Genomic DNA, 18,994 nt, shown 5'->3' with positions numbered 1-18,994 from the left:
AATAAGTTACCTCTCTCCTCTGCTCACAACCGTCTCTGGTTTTCATCTTTCTTACTTACTTATTATTGAACTATAGTTGATTTATAATATTGTATTAGTTTCATGTGTACAGCACAGTGATTCAGTTTTTGCTTATTATATTCCATATTGGTTATTACAAGATATTGGGTATAATTTCCTGTTCTATACAGTAAATCCTTGTTGCTTATCTATTTTGTGTATAGTAGTTGGTATCTGTTAATTCCATACTCCTAATTTGTGCCTCCCCCACTCTCTCTCCCCTTTGGTAACCATAAGTTTGCTTTCTATGTCTGTGAGTCTGTTTTTGTATATAGATTTATTTGTATTATTTTTTAGATTCCACATATAAGTGATATCATATAGTATTTGTCTTTCTCTGACTTATTTCACTAAGCATAATATTTTCTTGGTCCATCCATGTTGCTGTAAATGACAATATTTCATTCTTTTTTAAAAAATTTATTTATTTATTTTTGGCTGCATTGGGTCTTCGTTGCTGTGCATGGGCTTTATTTGCGGCGAGCGGGGGCTACTCTTTGTTGTGGTGTGCAGGCTTCTCATTGCAGTGGCTTCTCTCGTTGTGGAGCACGGGCTCTAGGCACGTGGGCTTCAGTAGTTGTGGCACACGGGCTTAGTAGTTGGGGCTCGCAGACTCTAGAGCGCAGGCTTAGTAGTTGTGGCGCACAGGCTTAGTTGCTCTGTGGCATGTGGGATCTTCCCGGACCAGGGCTTGAACCCATGTCCCTTGCATTGTCAGGCGGATGCTTAACCATTGCGCCATCAGGGAAATCCTTCATTCTTTTTTATGGCTAATATTCCAGTGTGTGTGTGTGTGTGTGTGTGCGCGCGCACGTGTGTGTGTGTGTGTGTATGTGTGTATACATATTGTATGTAAATATGTGTATATATGTGTATATATATACATACACACACACACAACACCTTCTTAAGCCAGTTGTCTGTTGATGAGCGCTTGGGTTGTTTCCATGTCTTGGCTACTGTAAATACTACTGCTGTGAACATTGGGGTGCAGATATCTTTTTGAATTAGAGTTTTCATTTATTTCTTTATAGATACCCAGGAGTGGAATTGCTGGATCATATAGTAGTTCTATTTTTAGTTTTTTAAGGAACCTCCATACTGTTCTCCATAGTGCCTGTATCAAGTTACATTCTCACGAACAGTGCAAGAAGGTTCCCTTTCCTCCACACCCTCTCCAGCATTTATTTTTTGTAGACTTTTTGATGGTAGCCATTCTGACTGGTGTGTGATGATACCTCATTGTAGTTTTTATTTGCATTATTTTCTCTAATAATTAGTGATGTTGAGCACTTTTTCATATGCGTGTTAGCTATCTGTATGTCTTCTTTGGAAAAGTGTTTTTTTAGGTCTTCTGCCCATTTATGATGGGGTTGTTTGTTTCTTTGATATTGAGTTGTGTAAGCTGCTTGTATATTTTGGGTAGTAACCCCTTGTAGGTCTCATCATTTGCAAATATTTTCTCCCATTCCGTAGATTGTCTTTTCATTTTGTTGATGGTTTCCTTTACTGTGGAACACCATTTAAGTTTGATTAGGTCCCATTTTTTATTTTTGCTTTTATTTCTTGAGATAGTGATCTAAGAAAATACTGCTACGATTTATATCAAAGAATTTTTTGCTTATGTTTTCTTCTAGGAGTTTTATGATGTCTTGTCTTACATTTAGATCACTAATCCATTTTGAGTTTATTTTTGTATATGGTATTAGAGAATCTTGTAATTTCATTCTTTTACATGTAGTTGTTCAGCTTTTCCAGCACCACTTGTTGAAGGCTGTCTTTTCTCCGTTGTATATTCTTGCCTCCTTTGTCTTTGAGGTTAATTGACTATAGGTGTGTGGATTTATTTCTGGGCTCTCTGTTCTGTTCCATTGACCTATTTGTCTGTTTTTGTGCCAGTACACGCTGTTTTGATTACTATAGCTTTGTAGTGTAGTCTGAAGTCTGCAAGGGTTATACTTCCAGCTTTGTTCTTTTTTTCCCAGGATTGCTGTGGTAATTCTGAGTGTTTTGTGGTTCCACATAAATTCTAGGATTATTTGTTCTAGTTCTGTGAAAAATGTCATGGGTATTTTGATACGGATTGCATTAAAGCTGTAGATTGCTAGTATCATACTTGGACCAAACTCCAGAGTCCTTCCCATGACCTGCAAGCCCCTCTGGATCCAGCCCTGCTAAGTTTCTGTCATTGTTTCTTCTACTCATCCCCCCAGCCCCTCACTCACCAGACCCCTTCCTAGTGCAGGGTTGCTGTGTTTGCTGCCCTTCTCTGCCTGGAATATTCCATGTGCTCACTCCCAAATTTATTCTGATCTTCGTTCATTGTCTTCTCGTCAGAGAGACTGATTCTGACCAGCCTCTAATATAATCCCCTTCATTACTCTTGATATCTTTGACCTTGTCCTTTCGTATTCTTGGCTCTTATCACTATCTGATGTTAAATTTTATAAACTATTCATTTACTTATTATTTATCTCTTCCTTGAGTATAAGCTCCATGGGTGCAAGAACTTGTTCTGCTATGTTGGTGGTCATGACTTGAATAAGTGAATTTACTTCTTACAAAAATAGGAATGATGAAATAACAATTATTAATCATCTTTTATATTCTGGGCACCCTTTCCTGTGCACTTTGTAAATATTAGATTCTTGATTAATTTAATCCCTTGCATGCAACAACCGTGTAAAGTAGGTGTTTTCTCATTTCATAGATGAAAATACTGACAGTCATAGTGACTAGTAAAAGGAGAGCTGGAGAGCTGGGATTTAAACTCTGAGTGAGTCTGGTCCAAAAGTAATGTTTTCTACTTAATTCATATTATTTAGTATTACAAATGATTAAATAATAGTTATGTATAGTGGGCAAGTTATTATTAATTATTATATAACTTACTATATTCTTACTCTGTAACTTATTATACTAACTCTTATAAAACTTGTTATTACATAACATTATTATATAACTTCCACCTAATAGATAAAGACACTGAGTTTCTAATTGGGCTCTAGGGGACTCTTTTTGCACAAACACAAGATTTCTGTAACAGATACCTTGTGTGTCTCACTTTATCTGGGTAACTTTTGTATTTTCCATCCATTATATTTGACCCCTTGAACTGGCACTTGTGAGTTCACCAAGCTTTTCAAAAGCCGGTCCTAATATTTGTATCATGATTTTGCTTCGAGTACAAAGTAACCTTTTGCTGATCTTTATAATACTTGGCTTAAGCTGAGTGAAAACAACAGAAAGGCTGAAAATTGCTGTTTTGCTTGTGCTCACTTTCTGGAGTGCATATGTACAACCTGACTCTTATCAGAAATAGCTTAATGCTCAGGTATAGTTTGGTGGTTCGTTGATTCTTTCCCAGGTCAGAGAAAAGCCTTCAGCTGAAATATTCACAGATTGCAAGAAAAGTGAGGAAATTTATTGAAAGCCTATAAAAATATGGAGGTTCTGGTGCACTGCATGGTAACCTCCGTTTTCATTAAAGAATTACATTTATAATTAGCAAGAACAGAATTAAATATTTATAATTAGCAAGAACAGAATTTAATAAGTTTGCCAATTACAGCAGTAAATCGGAGGCTGAAATTGCAAGCTCATGTTTCCCTGTGTTTTTCAAAAGCAAGCCTCTGAATCCATAGCTAAATGTTATGTCCATACAGTTTGAGCCATGAAACCCTTGCATAAAAATGCAGGTGGGGAGGTACGTATCAAAACATATCCCAGAAACAAGAGTAAAATAGTTCCTATGAATAATATTATTTCGTGCTCTGTGTTTTTGCTAAAAACTCTTTGGTGTTTATTCTCCAGTGGGTGGTATAATATGTATATGTCCAGTTGGCTGTTATTTATTTATTTTTGTGATCAGTCTTGAAAATTTGTCCTTGTGTTGTGCGGTAACAAGAGAATTACAGTTACTGGAGGTCACAGACTTGTATATATGAGAGAGAGAGAGAGAGAGAGAGGGAGAGAGTCTGTGTATATGTAATACAAGAAAGCATAGTGTCCTCAAGAGTCAGAAATTGCCTGTCTTGAAATAAAGAGTTATTGATATATAGATTCAGATCTTGAAAATTGCCTCTAAACTTCTCCATCTTTTTTTGTCTTTTCAGCATTCTTCCTTTACATAAAATCTTTTCATTATTCTTCCTTAAAATGTTGCAATAATTCGTACACAGTTGTCTGCTCTTCAGGACTTTAATGTGGTTTATGCATTCACGTCTGGTGTGGATCTTTGAGAAGCTCTACAGCTTTCTCCCTGGGTCTCTGCCATTCTGCAGACAGGAGGAGCAGAACTTTGAATATTCTAAAATATGCATATGCAAAATCTCAAGCAATATATTATGTATAACATACACATATTTTTATAGTTAAATATGGGTCTCATCTGTTCTGCATAGCTACTAAGTATTTCAGAGTAATATGAATAAATACACTTAATTTTTCATAGAAGCATCATATGTAAGTGATACTTTGTACAATAGGTACACTCTCTGGTGTAATTGCAGAAGGACTCCTAAGGGGCCAGCCCATCCGGCACTCTCTTTTGTCTCTTAATACTTGCTTGAGCATCAACCAGGTGACAGGGAGACATTATTGAGTGATCAGTTAGTTACTCTGCTTGTCTCAGTGTGTGATGTCAATGCTTTATGTGCAAGTAAGAGCACTGATTTTCTTTACTAGCTCTTTCTGTGGGTGTATTCCATGTATAGGTGTGAGAAAGTCAGGGTAACAATCTCATACTCAGCACATATATTAAGGTGAATTTCATCTTTACATGTGAGGCAATCTTCAGTGCCAAGTAGGAAATTCAGATCATTTTCAGAGCTAGGAACACAGATTTTATGCATGCTATTTTCCAAGTGGAAAAGGGGAAAAGGTACATTTCTGTTGATGTTATTGTTGGTGACTCTGTCAACTTTAATCTATCTCACGTGAAACAAATACTGAGTTAGAATGTCTGCAATATGTTCAGTCTTTCTAGATCTGATTTTTCACTTGCATGTCAATTCTCTTATGACAAAGGTCAACTTAAATGCTTAATTTTTGTAACTGCTTCTATTTTTATGATTATGACCTCATATGTTGTCCAAGCTATTTTAGGCTTTTTATTTTCCTGTATCTTTTAAAATTCTAATTTAAAAGTTATTTAAAATATTTCAGAAATGTACTTATTCTCAAGGATTTAAAACCTAAGAGCAGGGACTTCCCTGGTGGTCCAATGGTTAAGACTTCGCCTTCCAGTGCAGGGGCGTGTGGGTTCGATCCCTGATCAGGGAGCTAAGATCCCACATGTCTTGAAGCCAGAAAACCAAAACATAAAACTGAAGCAATATTGTAACAAGTTCAATAAAGACTTTAAAAATAGTCCACATCAAAAAAATCTTTAAAAGAGAAATTAAAAAATAAAACCTAAGAACAAAGAAATTTCCTTTACCTAGTGGTCTCTGGGAAACTTTTTTACTTCTTCCTTACTTTCTACTAAGAAATATAGTTTGCCATCACTGTCTTGGGTGATATTCATGAGGGCAGTTTCAAAGTTTTTTCACGCATTTTGAAATAAAATTTCACAAGAGAGTAGATGGGATACAACATGCCGTAATGCTGAAATGGCTTCCTCATGTGGTCTTATGGGTGCATCAGTCCTGATCTACGTCCGTTCTTCTGTAGTTGGGATCAGATTACAGGATTGTATCTTCATCTGTAAATTATTTGTGCTGTTTAATATACCAGTTGCTGTGTGTGTGTGTTTGTGTGTGTGTGTGTGTGTGTGTGTGTGTGTGTGTGCGCGCATGCATGTGCATAGCTTTCTGCTGGTGCTTTAGCAGCTCGGATATGTGGTCTATGTGAAGAGGCGGCAGGCAGCCAGGTGGGTAGAACTGTATTTTCTGACAGAGTTTAGAATCGCCTGTACATGGTGATACTGAAAATCAGGCCAGCTTTTTGTGGGCTTCATTTCAGTTTGGAAGCTCCCTGTAGAGAGTGCCACCTCCTTTGCCTGCCCTGGGGGCATCCTCTGCCATCCTGGTTCACCACCACTCCTATTTCCTAGGTTTTAGGGTAATAAGAAAAGTGGAAAAGCAGTTAATTGCAGAGGAAGATGCTCTGCTGAGTTCAGAGCCAACAACTTAATTTTATCAAGTATTTTCATGAGTTCCGAAGGATATGGCAGATGTTAATACATTCATTCTTTCTACAATAGCCCAGAAAAATAGGTATTTTTCCATCTCTGAAATGGAAGTTAAAAAGGTCCCTTCCTCCTCTTCTGTCTGTATTGATCTCTGTCTTCTGCTTTGCCTTTCTGTCTCCTTTCCTGAAAATCCAGTAAGTAGCACTACCTTGGACAGCCGTTTCTCAGTCGAAAATTTAATCATTGACTAAATTTTAATTACCTACTAATGATAGACAACCTTTTTTGTCACCTCACCATTGCCTGCTGCTCCTTGATTCAAAGAAGTTTCCTTGTTATTTTATGTAAGTTTGTTTTTCATGTGATTTTGTTTTTCATTTGGTTTTGTTTTCAACACAGTTAAATCTGGATATAGTAACTTTATTCACTTTACCTATAGCCACATCGCTAAAACATATTTGATCAATGGAAACCAGGGGATTATACTAGGGTTAGTTTCTGGGTAGATTTCTAGCCAGACTGTTAGTGCAGTGATTTTATATCATTGTAGGAGGTAGTACAGCACAGAGGTTAGGGGTCTAGGTTATAGCGTCAGGTGGACCCAGATTTGAATCCTGTTCAGCCACTTTGCTGGGTAATAGGAATTTACTCTCACAATGCCTCTTCTCATCTGTTACTACTCAAAAGCATAATAATAATACTTAACTCTTCATTTATTTATGGCATAGACTCCCTGTCCCTCAGTAAAAGCCAAAGGCTTTTGGCTTTTAGGCTGGGCTCCGGGCCTGTCTTGATCAGGCTCTGTTGTCTCTGACTTCGTCTCCCACCATCCTCTTCCCCCTGGGTTAATCCACTCCAGCTGCGCTGACATCCTCCCTGTTTCTTGAACGTGCCAGATACTCTTCTGCCTGAGAGGCTTTCACTGGCCTTGCTTCTGCCTGGACTGCCCATTCTGCAGATACTCACATAGCTAATGCCCCTTCCCTGCTTCAAGTCTTTGTCTCAATGAAACCCGTTAATTTTATTCATAATTTCAATCTTCCCCACCACAGCAGCACTATGAGCCCCTTAACCTGTTCCAATTTTTTTTTAACATAGACTTTTCACCTTTAACATAATTTACGAACTTATTGTCTTTTTGTTTATTGTCTCTATTCCCTGCTAGAATGTAAGCCTAATAAGTTCAGGGATCTTTGATTTATTTCGTGAATCATCTCAAGGGCTTAGAACATTTCCTAGAACATATTATGTCCTCAGAAAATATTTCAGTGATGAATGAATGTTTGAAAGGAGCTGTTGGTGGTGTTATTTGATAATTATTTTCCATTTTGTACTGTTACAGCAGACGTGGCAGCATTTGTTAGAGAAATCATGTCTTATTTACGCCTCACAAAATTGCCTGGAATGCAGTATTGTAGTGCTGGCTTTCCCCCCATAAATAATTGATCTCTGTGCTGAAGAGCTGTAAGGTCATAGGAAAAATACAGGAGCATTTAACAAAAGGAATTCAATCCAAGGTATATTTATGGAGCAGTGGTCTAAATTGAACTGTGGTATGATTCCCTTGGGTTTTAAGTAAAACGTTTATTTTCATTGGGCACCTGGTTTCCATGGAGTTTAATCTGACCTGCTTGACAGATAGCATTGGATACAATACAGATGGTGGACTTTATTTATTTATTTTTTTTTGTGGTACGCGGGCCTCTCACTGTTGTGGTCTCTCCCGTTGCGGACAGACAGCATTGGATACAATACAGATGGTGAACATTTTTTTTTGCGGTACGCGGGCCTCTCACTGTTCTGGCCTCTCCCATTGCGGAGCACAGGCTCCGGACGCGCAGGCTCAGCGGCCATGGCTCACGGGCCCAGCCGCTCCGCGGCATGTGGGATCCTCGCGGACCGGGGCACGAACCCGCGTCCCCCGCATCGGCATGCGGACTCTCAACCACGGCGCCACCAGGGAAGCCCAAGAATTTTTAAAATGCATAGTCAGTAGGCTCTCCAACCACAGTGGTTCTGGAGAAAACATTGTGCTTTGAGATGAATGATGAGTTAATTAATAGGCGGGTGTTTGCGAATTGGTGTTTGGTCCATCAGTGCTCAGTATATTTCACTTTCAGTCAAAAAGGAACTCTTCATTTACTGGAATGTAAAATAGAAACAGCTCCCAGATAAACTGGAAAAAGCCTTATAAGTGTGTCAGGCTAGAATCCATCAAAGCTGGATCATAGTTGAAAGCTGTAGCCATGGCTCTCTTGTTAGTGGCGTGGCAGAGCTCCCTGAACTCGGTGCTGCTTCGTGGCCAGGCGCTTCATCACACGATGCCTAGGCACTGAATTGTAAGGAAACTGCACAAGTGAGTTGGTTTTATTAATTTAATAGAGTAGGTCAGTACATTGTTGGTTCCTTTCCCTTATATAGTTGGTTTGTGTCACATATTAATGAGCATCTCCAGAAATGTGCTCTCATTTCTGGTTCTGTCCAAAGTCCACAGACTTATTTTAATATTCATCTGTTACTGACTGCCTCCAAACTCTTATAAAAGACTTCTCACATCTTTTCTGGGATCCATATCCTTTCTGGGACCCATTCTGAATCCCCCTCCTACTTGAGCACTTGTTAGAAATGCAAAATCTACCCAAGACCTTGTATTTTAGCAAGACCTACAGGTGAAAGGATGCATGTTAAAGACTGAGAAGTACTTCTCTAGATAACAAGTGTCTTAAAAAATCAACTGAGCCTCTGGAAGCAGTGTGGGGTTGAGGACTTTTACATTCAAATAAGTTAGGTCTAATGACCAGTTCTTAGAAATAAGAATGTTCAGCCCTCTGTGAGTAACAAGTTACTTTGAGCCTTATTTTCCTCATGTGTATATCTGTGGATAATCTGTATATTACTGGGATATTGTGAGGATTAAATAAATTAATGCCAGGACTGGCATGCACTGTATTTTTGGTAAATATGGTACACCTTCTCTTCTTTTGGGCTTACTGGGCAGCACTGTTATTCTCACCTGCCTTATACCTTGCTGTATTTTCTTATTCTCATTCCTAAAACGTCTTTCATTAGTACATTACAGTAATTATTTACTAACTGTGTTTAGATAGCCTCCAGTATCCAAAGGAACCTATCTTACCCAAGAGTGTAGTTTACTCGCTAGAGTTAGTTCCATAGGGTGAGACAAGATAGCAAAAGGCTGTGGCGGTTTGGGAAGGCATTGAGCACATCAGGACAATTCAGTTCTTTGTTACTATACCACCTAGTTGGAAAACATAATGTATCTTTGATCTTGCAGATTATATAAGCAACAGAGGTATTTCATTATTTTTATTATAGCCATGCTGAACATGAATTAATATTCAGATGTACTCATTATATGAAAATAGTGCTTTTTTTTTAGCAGTTGACTTTTAAAATGTAACAATTGAATGCTCACTGGAAATCACTGAGCACTGTGGGGAGAGTTGGGAGCTAATTATTAAGAGATTGGGCTTGGCTGTGACCGGTACTATGAGCCAGCTATTAGGTATTGCTGCTACCGCGTAGGAAATAAAGCAAATTTATAGCATGATAAGGGTTTTTATTAAATTACAGCTGCACTTTTCCCGTTGATATAGCATATTCTTTAGGTTAACCAAAAAGGCTTGTTTTCTGCTGTTGAATATTTGCTGTATCTTATCACCTCCACTCTACTATTCTACCCTGATGAGCATCTTCTAGCATGTACTCATATTCCTTTTTCGCTTTGATTTTAATTAAAAGGGTTGATGAGTATATTTGTTTTTTTTTTCTCTGTTAAGTATCCTGTTTCTTTGAGGTTGAAATGTCAAAATATAAATGGCTAGACTTTTTAGGCATTTGCCACTTAGAATCTGTTAAATAATGATATCTTGCCTTTCTTGTTGATTTAGGGCCTTTTGTATGTCAGTCACTGTGTAAGTTAGTTGATCTCACTTCTCTCCTCATTTTGTAGACGGCAGAACTGGGGTAAGAACCCAGCTATTGCTAATTCTAAAGCCCGTGCGTCTTGTCGTGTTCATGCTGCCTGTACTGAGTCATCGCATGGATCATCTTTCCCTTGTACAGTTTTTCCTGTAACCCTGCAATTGATTGGAAACCAAGTGTTGGATTGCAGAGGACTGAACTAGCAGATCACCTCTCTGTACATTTTTAAGCAATCCAGGATCATTTCAAAGATGAGCAAGTTGCCAATGTGTGGTTGAACTAAGATGACTTTTCACGTTGATTTGAACCCAGAAGCTCTGTTATTGACCTGTTTTCCTGTGTCAGTTTTGGAACTATGTGTGTGTGCTTGCTAGTAGAATCGATTCCATTCTTGATAATACTTGATGTCCTAGGAATATGTCAGACCATTTTTTGATAGTTTTGATGATTTAAAGCAGTGTGTAAGAGCGCTAACATGGAAATCCTGTATTTTACTTTTCTCCATGCAGGTTGCCTTTGGGGATCAGTAATGACAGTTAAAAAAAAAAGCTGTTGATTGCCTTGAATAGCAATAACTTCTCCCGCCTCCCCCTACCCATTTATCTTTTTTTGCAAATAAAAGTACACTAGGAATTGATTCTTTGGCTTTTTTGGGGACAGTTGTTCATATATTTATTTTTCTCTGATTTTATTTTTAAAATTTGTTAAATAATTTTTTAAGATTTTATTTATTTATTTATTTTTGGCTGCATTGGGTCTTCGTTGCTGCGCGTGGGCTTTCTCTAGTTGCGGCGAGCGGGGGCTACCCTTCCTTGTGGTGTGCGGGCTTCTCATTGTGGTGGCTTCTCTTGTTGTGGAGCACGGGCTCTAGGCGTGCTGGCTTCGGTAGTTGTGGCACGTGAGCTCGGTAGTTGTGGCTCGCGGGCTCTAGAGTGAAGGCTCAGTAGTTGTGGCTCATCGGCTTAGTTGTTTCGTGGCATGAGGGATCTTCCTGGACCAGGGATTGAACCCGTGTCCTCTGCATTGGCAGGTGGATCCTTAACCACTGAGCCACCAGGGAAGTCCCTATTTTCTCTGATTTTAAAAAAGCATTAAATAATAACCTTGTGGATCTGATTTAGACTAAGTGATGCCAGATCTCACTTTTTTCTCTTCTCCTCCCCTCTGCAGGATGATGAAGTGGTTCTGCAGTGTACTGCAACCATCCACAAAGAACAGCAGAAACTGTGTTTGGCCGCAGAAGGGTTTGGCAACAGACTTTGCTTCTTGGAGTCCACTTCGAATTCCAAGGTGGGATAAAGCCTTTTCAGGCTACTCAAATGTTGGGGTTTTAATAGGGGCATTGAAGTTATTTATGGGCACTCTGCTCTTTTCTATGGAACAGAAACTAAAGGAAATTGAACAGTCTTTTCCCTATTCATTAAGCAAAGTTTCAGTTGAGCCCCTACTCTTTGCAAATAACTCAGATGCGATTGTTAACAGGAATAGCCAAAGTCCTTGCCCCGTGCTGTTTATATATAGTAGGGGAAAAGTTAACAATGTAAATAAGTGATATAATTTCAGAACCGATAAGGGCTGTGAGGAAAAGCAGAGTAGTGACAGGGTGGAGAGCGATAAGGCAAGGACTCACCCTTTCACAAAGGGTGTTTAGTGAAGGCCTTTCTGAGGCAGTGATATTTGAGCAGAATGAAGTGAGGGAGGGAGAAGTACTAAGTTCTTGACCATTCTGGAAAGAACCAGGCAGTGCAAGGGCCCCTCGTTAGGAATGTACTTGCAGAGTGTTTAAGGAAAAACAGGTAAGCCACTGCAGCTCTAGTACCACGAATGGGGCCACTGGTGAGGAGAGGTGAAGGGCCTGTCAGCCCTTGGTTAGCAATTGAGGTTCCTTCCTAATATAAAGGGAGGCCATTGGATCAGGTGAGCAATGCAATTTGATTTAATATTTAAGTAAATATTTGATTTAGCTCTTCTGTGGATTAGAGGCTTTTGTGGGGTTTTTTTTTTTTTTTTTTTTTGGCTTAAACAACAGAAATTTATTGCTCACAGTTTTGGAAGATAGAAGTCCAAGATCAAGTTGCCAGCATGGTTGGGTTCTGGTGAGAGATTAGAAGCTTTTGGAAGAGTAAGATTAGAAGCAGTGAGAGCAGGTGGAAGGTGCCTGCGGAAGTCTGCAGGGCAGCTGCTGGGTCTTCAGATGAGAAGCAATGGTGGTGGGAGACTTGGGGGGGTTGAGAATAGACTTGCAGGATTTAGAGGATGTGCTGATAGATGACTGTGTAGAATAAAGGAAAGAGAGGAAATGAAGATGTTTCTGGGGGTAGAAAATCAACCAGAAAACAGTCAATTTAATAATGTTTTGTGTAGCACTTTTTAGTTTACAGAGTCCTTTGACCTGCATGATTTCATGTAATTGTCACAATAGGAGAATGTGTGCATGGTTATTGCTGTCATAGTCACTGTACACATGAGGACATGGGGGCTAGTAGAGGGCAGGTACTAGGCCAAAGGCTTCCTGTGACTCAAAGCAAGTGTCGTCAATAGCTTTTCACACTTAACACCTCGGTCTTTTGGCTTCGAGTCCCTGATTCTTCCCTTTATATCACAGTACCCCTTTCATTACTCTGTGGAATAACATTGAGCAATGTATACATATGATTTATTTATTATAGTAATTTAATGCCAAGTCACATTATTAATACTGTAATGGTGAGTGACAAAACATTATGCATTTTATAGCCCTGCCTAGATTTAGTTTTAATTTGACAAGTGTTATTGAGCATTCTCTTTGTGAAAATTACCACAATAGGTATCAGTTGTGAAAAATATTCTTCTTAAAAAGAACTTATTAAGAATTTTAATATTTAGTATTTTCCCTGTGGTTTCTGGAATTTTGTCGTGCCTAGAACGAGGCAGCCCAATTAGTTAGCTGGGTTTTTATTTTTCACTGTACTGGCTATGGTTCTCTTGGTCCTTTAATGTAAGAGCTGGTTTCCAGTACTAAAAATGAACTCTCCTCATGCTCTAGTTAGGTATGTCATGTAGCAGTCAAGGCACTGAAATAGGCTAGGCATTCATTTAAACTGGTTAATCTTGAAATAGATCAAGATGGAGGAGTAGGAGGAGGTGGAGCTCACCTCTCCCCACAAACACATCAAAAATACATCTACATGTCTAACAGTTCTCACTGAAAACTAATTGGAGACTGGCAGAAAGACTCCTGTACAGCCAAGGCTATAGGAAAGATCCTCATGGAATCGGGTAGGAAGGGAAGAGAAGTGATCAGGTTGGGACCTTGTGCCTTTGGGAGGGGACTCAGAGGAAAAGAGAGATACACGGGTGGAGATTGGCCCTGGGGAGTCAGCTGTTCCTGTCACATATTAGATGCCCCAGCCCTGGGGTCTGACACAGGGAAAATGAGCCCCTTTGGCTGGTGGGAGGGCTGGTGGGACTCAAAAGAGGGCTATGGGAAGCCTGAATTTTGCCTGTGAGCAGTGTGCTTGTGCTGGCTTGCTCCCGAAGCAGGGTGGAGAGGGCAGATTGAAAACTGCTGAGATGGCTGCCTGTGACTGCCCCAGTGCACGCCACAGCCTGAGCCCAGCAAACACTCCAACCCCACTTACTATATATTAACAATGGACTCTCAGAAAGAGGAAACAAAAAACAATCCTGTTTAAAATTGCATCAAAAAGAATAAAATACCCAGGAATAAACTTAACTAAGGCAGTGAAAGACCTATACTATGAAAACTATAAAACACTGTTGAAGGAAATTGAAGATGGTACAAAGAAATGGAAAGATATTCCATTCATGGATTGGAAGAAATAATATTCGTAAAATGTCTGCTACCCAAAGCAATCTACAGATTTAATTCAATCCCTATCAAAATACCCATAAAATTTTCACAGAGCTAGAGCAAATAATCCTAAAATGTATATGGAACTCAAAAAGACCTGAATTGCCAAAGCAATTTTGAAGAAAAAGAACAAAGCTGGAGGTGTCATGCTATTTGACCTCAGACTATACTACAAAGCTACAGTAATCAAAACAGCATGGTACTGACATAAAAAGAGACACATAGATCAATGGAGCAGCGTAGAGAGCCCAGAAATAAATAAACCCAGGCACCTACAGTCAATTAATCTATGACAAATGAGGCAAGAATATACAGTGGAGAAAAAACAGTCTCTTTAGTGAGTGGTGCTGGGAATACTGGACAGCTACCTATAAAAGAATGAGAGTAGAACATTTCCTCACACTGTATACAAAATAAGCTCAAAATGGATTAAAGACCTAAATGTCAGACCTTAAACCATAGAATCCTAGAAGTGAACATACGTGGAACACTCTAGTATACTCCATGTTAGTATACCTGAAACTAATATAATATTGTAAATCAACTATACTTCAGTAAAAGCTTACACAGTGATGCATGTCAATTATATCTCAAAAAAAACTGAAAAAAATTTTTGGAAAAAAAATAAACCGGTTAATTCTTCGCAGGGATACTTGGCTATCTAGCTGTGACTGTTGACATAGTGAACTGACCATTTCAACCATTTTTGTTGTTGTCATGCTCTGTTATTCTTTTTCGGCTTATCTGAAAATTTGTATTTAAGATGAGATACTGAAATTGTTTATCAAGCATAGAATAAAATAGTAACTGAAGTCCAGTAAACCAATCTGAACTTTTTTTAAAAGTTCTTACAACATAAATACTCTTTTCTTTCCCCTACTCAGATTACTTGATGATTCCCTACTGTGTCAGTTTTTTTCATATCTCCGTTTTACTTTGTTCTCCCTGACTTGTATATCCTTCCTTTACGTTTCCTGCTGGTGAAATACTGCTTGTCCTTCAAAGCCTATCTCAAATAGTCCCTCCTCTGGGCTGTTTTTCTCTCTGTTTTTCTTAAGTGATTTATTTATATTTCTATTATATTGTTAGTTGGGCTTAATTCTGTGTAACATCCACAACATCTTCTCTCCCTGAATATGTAAGTATGTATACTCCCAGGTACCATACACCAGCTTCTAAATTCCCTGAGGACCTGGGTATAGCTCATTTATTTTCTTATTTTTTAGCATGAAGCACTAGTGAGTGATTCATAAGATTTAATGGATTATTAAATTTGAAAGGCAACCACTAGTCTTAGGGCAATTTATTTTATAAAATAGACTTTTAATTTTCTGTAATAGCAAAGAGTCAAAACTGTGGATTTCAGTTGATGTTTAAACTAGCTAAGCCTGGGTGCAGATGTGTTTCATGCAGATATATCTGGATTTGACATTCATTGGTAGAAAGTGAGAGATGGCCTTTTTTTTTTTAACCTCTCAAATTGGTGTCTCCTGCATTTATTATAAAGGTTGGGAGAACAGAATTATTGTTGGCATTGAGTAGTCAGTCACTGTAAATTATATACATATTCCTGGAAATGATCCCAGAAAAACCTTAAGCACAGAACCTTCTAATCAAATGCAAGAGTTACTTTTTCAGAAGACTGTTTCATTTTCCTAGGATATTTATTCAGGCTGATCTGTGCCTGAAAGAGAATGTTTCATAATTCCAGCATAGATTTTCTTGCAGAAAATGTAAGCATTAAATCTGATGATATGTTTAAATAGTTATTCATAATTCATAATTATGGATATTTACTGCACACTCCTTATATGAATGACATTCTTGTTTCTATATTTTAGAATTGAAAAGTTGGGCTTTTGTTCTTTGGAGCTAGTCATTTTCAGAGATACCCACCTTGTTATTATTAAAAAGTTTATGGAGAAATGAGAAGTTATTAGGGAGGCATAGTTTTTAATCTCCTTGAATCTCCACATAAAAACAGACCTATGACGATGGCAAAACCTGAAACCCACAGACAATATAATATCTAAAGCAAACTAGGTGACAAGTTATCCCCACCTCTGGTATCAGTAAGTGTAGGGGAGGAAGTGTAGGGGAGGTGACGTGGTTTCTGCTGTCTCTGAAAACTGGTAACAGGTACTCGCTAGAAAACATGGTGGGCCAGTGTGAAACTAGAAGCTAAAACTAGGAAGGAACAAAGGAACTATGGTAAGGATGGATGTTTCTAGAGCAATCTTGGCTTATGGACTTGTGAAACTAACCAAATAAGGCTCTTTTCTTGACAAAGCCCTGCTCTGAGGGAAATTGTTGGGAATCCAGTTCAGATTGAGCAGGGTGGATAGGGGCAAAGGATAGAGAAGGACCAGGTGAAAGTGGGGCAGGGAAACAGCCAATAGATCTCATAATCAAAAAGCCTGGTTTTGAACACTAGATGAAAACAGCAGAACAAGTTGCTGCAGGACCCTGAAGCTACAAAAGGTATGCTGACCCACCCTCCTTTCCCAAGCGTACAAGGAAGCTCATCTCAATTTTTATCTGTTTATTTGGTGTGCTTTTGTTGCCTGTAGACATAATTCTGCTCCTTATTTGTCTCTTTTATATAACTGTATATATAATTATATATATAGTTATATGTAATTATATATAATCATATATAATTTATATATAATTGTGTATAATTTATAAATAATCACGTATAATTTATGTATACTGTATAAGTGGAGTAATTAATTTACATTTATTTATATAATTATTTACATTTTTCCATTATGTATGTAGATGTAATTTTATATGTCACAGAGAAGAAGGAGCAGAATAGTATCTATAGGTAATCCAGGCCCACCAGACTTTCAGCTGCAAACCAGGAATCTAAAACAACCGTGATTAATATGCTAAAGGTTCCAATGGATAAGGTAGACTGCCTGTAAGAACAGATGGGCAATGTAAGCAGAGAGGTGGAAATTCTAGGAAGGAAGGAAATAGAAATGCTGGAGATCAAAGACACTGTAACAGAAATTAAGAATGCCTTTGATGGGCTTATTAGTAAATGGGACGTCGCTGAGCAAACAGTTTCTGAGCTTGAGAGTATCTCAAAAGCAGCCTGCAAAAGAGAAAAGCAAAGAGAAAAATGACTGAAAGAAAAACCATAACAGAATTGAGTAAGAGCTGTAGGACACCTACAGAAGTTCTCTAGAATCATGATGAAAGGAATAGAAGAAATATTCGAAACAGTAAAGACTGATAATTTCTGCAAAGTAATGTCAGACACTTAACCACCGATCCAGGAAGTTCAGAGAACACCAAGCAGAATAAATGCAAAAAACCCCTACACATAGGCGTATCATTTTCAAGGTACAGAAAATTAAAAAGTCCAGAGGGAAGCCAGAGGGAAAAAACTTACCAATGGAGGAGCAAAGATAAGAAGTACATCCAACGTCTCAAAACACCACTGGAAACAAGAAGAAACTGGAGTGAAATATTTAGTGTTGAGAGAAAAAAAAAGCTCGATACCAACCCAGAATTCAATATCCTGCAAAATTACCCTTCAGAAGTGAAGAAGAAAGACTTTCTCAGACAAACAAACATTCAGGATATTTTTTGCCAGTAGACCTGCTTTGCAAGAAATGTTAAAAGAGTTTTGCAGTAATAAGGAATATATATAGGTCAAGAACTCTAATCTTTAGCAAGGAAGGAAGAGCATCAGAGAATGAGTGGTTAAAATAAAAATTTTTTTTCTTATTCTTAATTGACCTAACAGATTGTTGAAAGTAGTCATAGCAATACTGTATTTAAATATATATATGTATTCATTTAATAATTTTCCCAACAGAAAGCACCAGGCCCAATGGATTATTCACTTATTATTATTTTTTTCTCCCTTCCTTCTTTCCTTCCTTCCTTCCTTCCTTTTTCTTTCATTTATGGCTGTGTTGGGTCTTCGTTGCTGTGTGTGGGCTTTCTCTAGTTGCCGCGAGCGGGGGGCTACTCTTTGTTGCGGCACGCGGGCTTCTCATTGCAGTGGCTTCTCGTTGCAGAGCATGGGCTCTAGGTGCGTGGGCTTCAGTAGTTGTGGCATGAGGGCTCAGTAGTTGTGGCTCATGGGTTTTAGAGTGCAGGCTCAGTAGTTGTGGCACGTGGGCTTGGCACTTGGTCCATGGCATGTGAGATCTTCCTGGACCAGGGCTCGAACCCGTATCCCCTGCATTGGCAGGTGGATTCTTAACCACTGCACCACCGGGGAATTCCCTCACTTATTATTCTTAAGGAAGACACTATACCAATTCTTTATAATCTTTTTCAGATGATTGATGCAGAAAGAATACTTCCTAACTCATTTATGAAACCGTTACCCTTATATCAAAATATGATAATGACATTACAAGAAAAAAAAACTACAGACAATATCTCTTTGTACGTAGATATAAAAATCCTCAAGAAAATATTAGTAAATAGAATGCAATAATGTATAAGAAGAATTATACACCTTGACCACATAGGATTTATTCGAGGTATACAAGTCTAGTTCAACATTCAAAAATCAATTAATGTATCCATCACATCAATAGAAAAAGAAAAATCACATGATCATATTAATAGATACAGAAATTGTGTTGGAAAAAATAACATGCATTCATGATAAAAAAACCCCACAAAACTCTTAGTTCCCATGTAGTCTTAGTTTACTTTCTCAACTTGATAAAGATTATCTACAGAAAACCTACAGCTAATATACTGAATGGTGAGAATCTTAAAGCTTTCTCGCAAAGGTCAGGAACAAGCCAAGAACATACCCTCTCATCACTTCCTTTCAACATTGTACTGGAAGTCCTAGCTAATGCATTGAGACAAGAAAAGGAAATAAAAGGCCTACAGATGGGAAAGAGAGAAATAAAACTGTCTTTGTTCATAGATGACGTTATAAATCTATGTAGAAAATCTGAAAGAATCAACCAAAAACTCCTAAAATTAATAAGCAGTTATTGCAAGATACAAATTTAGTA

At 38.3% G+C, this 18,994-nt stretch overlaps 1 protein-coding gene across 1 annotated transcript in view; it reads left to right on the top strand.

Annotated features, from left to right (window-relative positions):
* Positions 1-18,994, top strand: part of RYR2 (ryanodine receptor 2) — a 721,218-nt gene that overhangs the window by 193,927 nt on the left and 508,297 nt on the right. Inside the window, exon 2 of the mRNA XM_060286446.1 lies at positions 11,309-11,428. Within this exon, the coding sequence (XP_060142429.1) occupies positions 11,309-11,428 (120 nt within the window). The remainder of the gene's footprint in view (positions 1-11,308; positions 11,429-18,994) is intronic.

The sequence above is a fragment of the Globicephala melas genome, chromosome 16 (genome assembly GCF_963455315.2).
Source record: "Globicephala melas chromosome 16, mGloMel1.2, whole genome shotgun sequence".
NCBI lineage: Eukaryota > Metazoa > Chordata > Mammalia > Artiodactyla > Delphinidae > Globicephala > Globicephala melas.
Note: the sequence above shows the minus strand (reverse complement) of the source record. Positions and strands in the feature narration are given on the sequence as shown.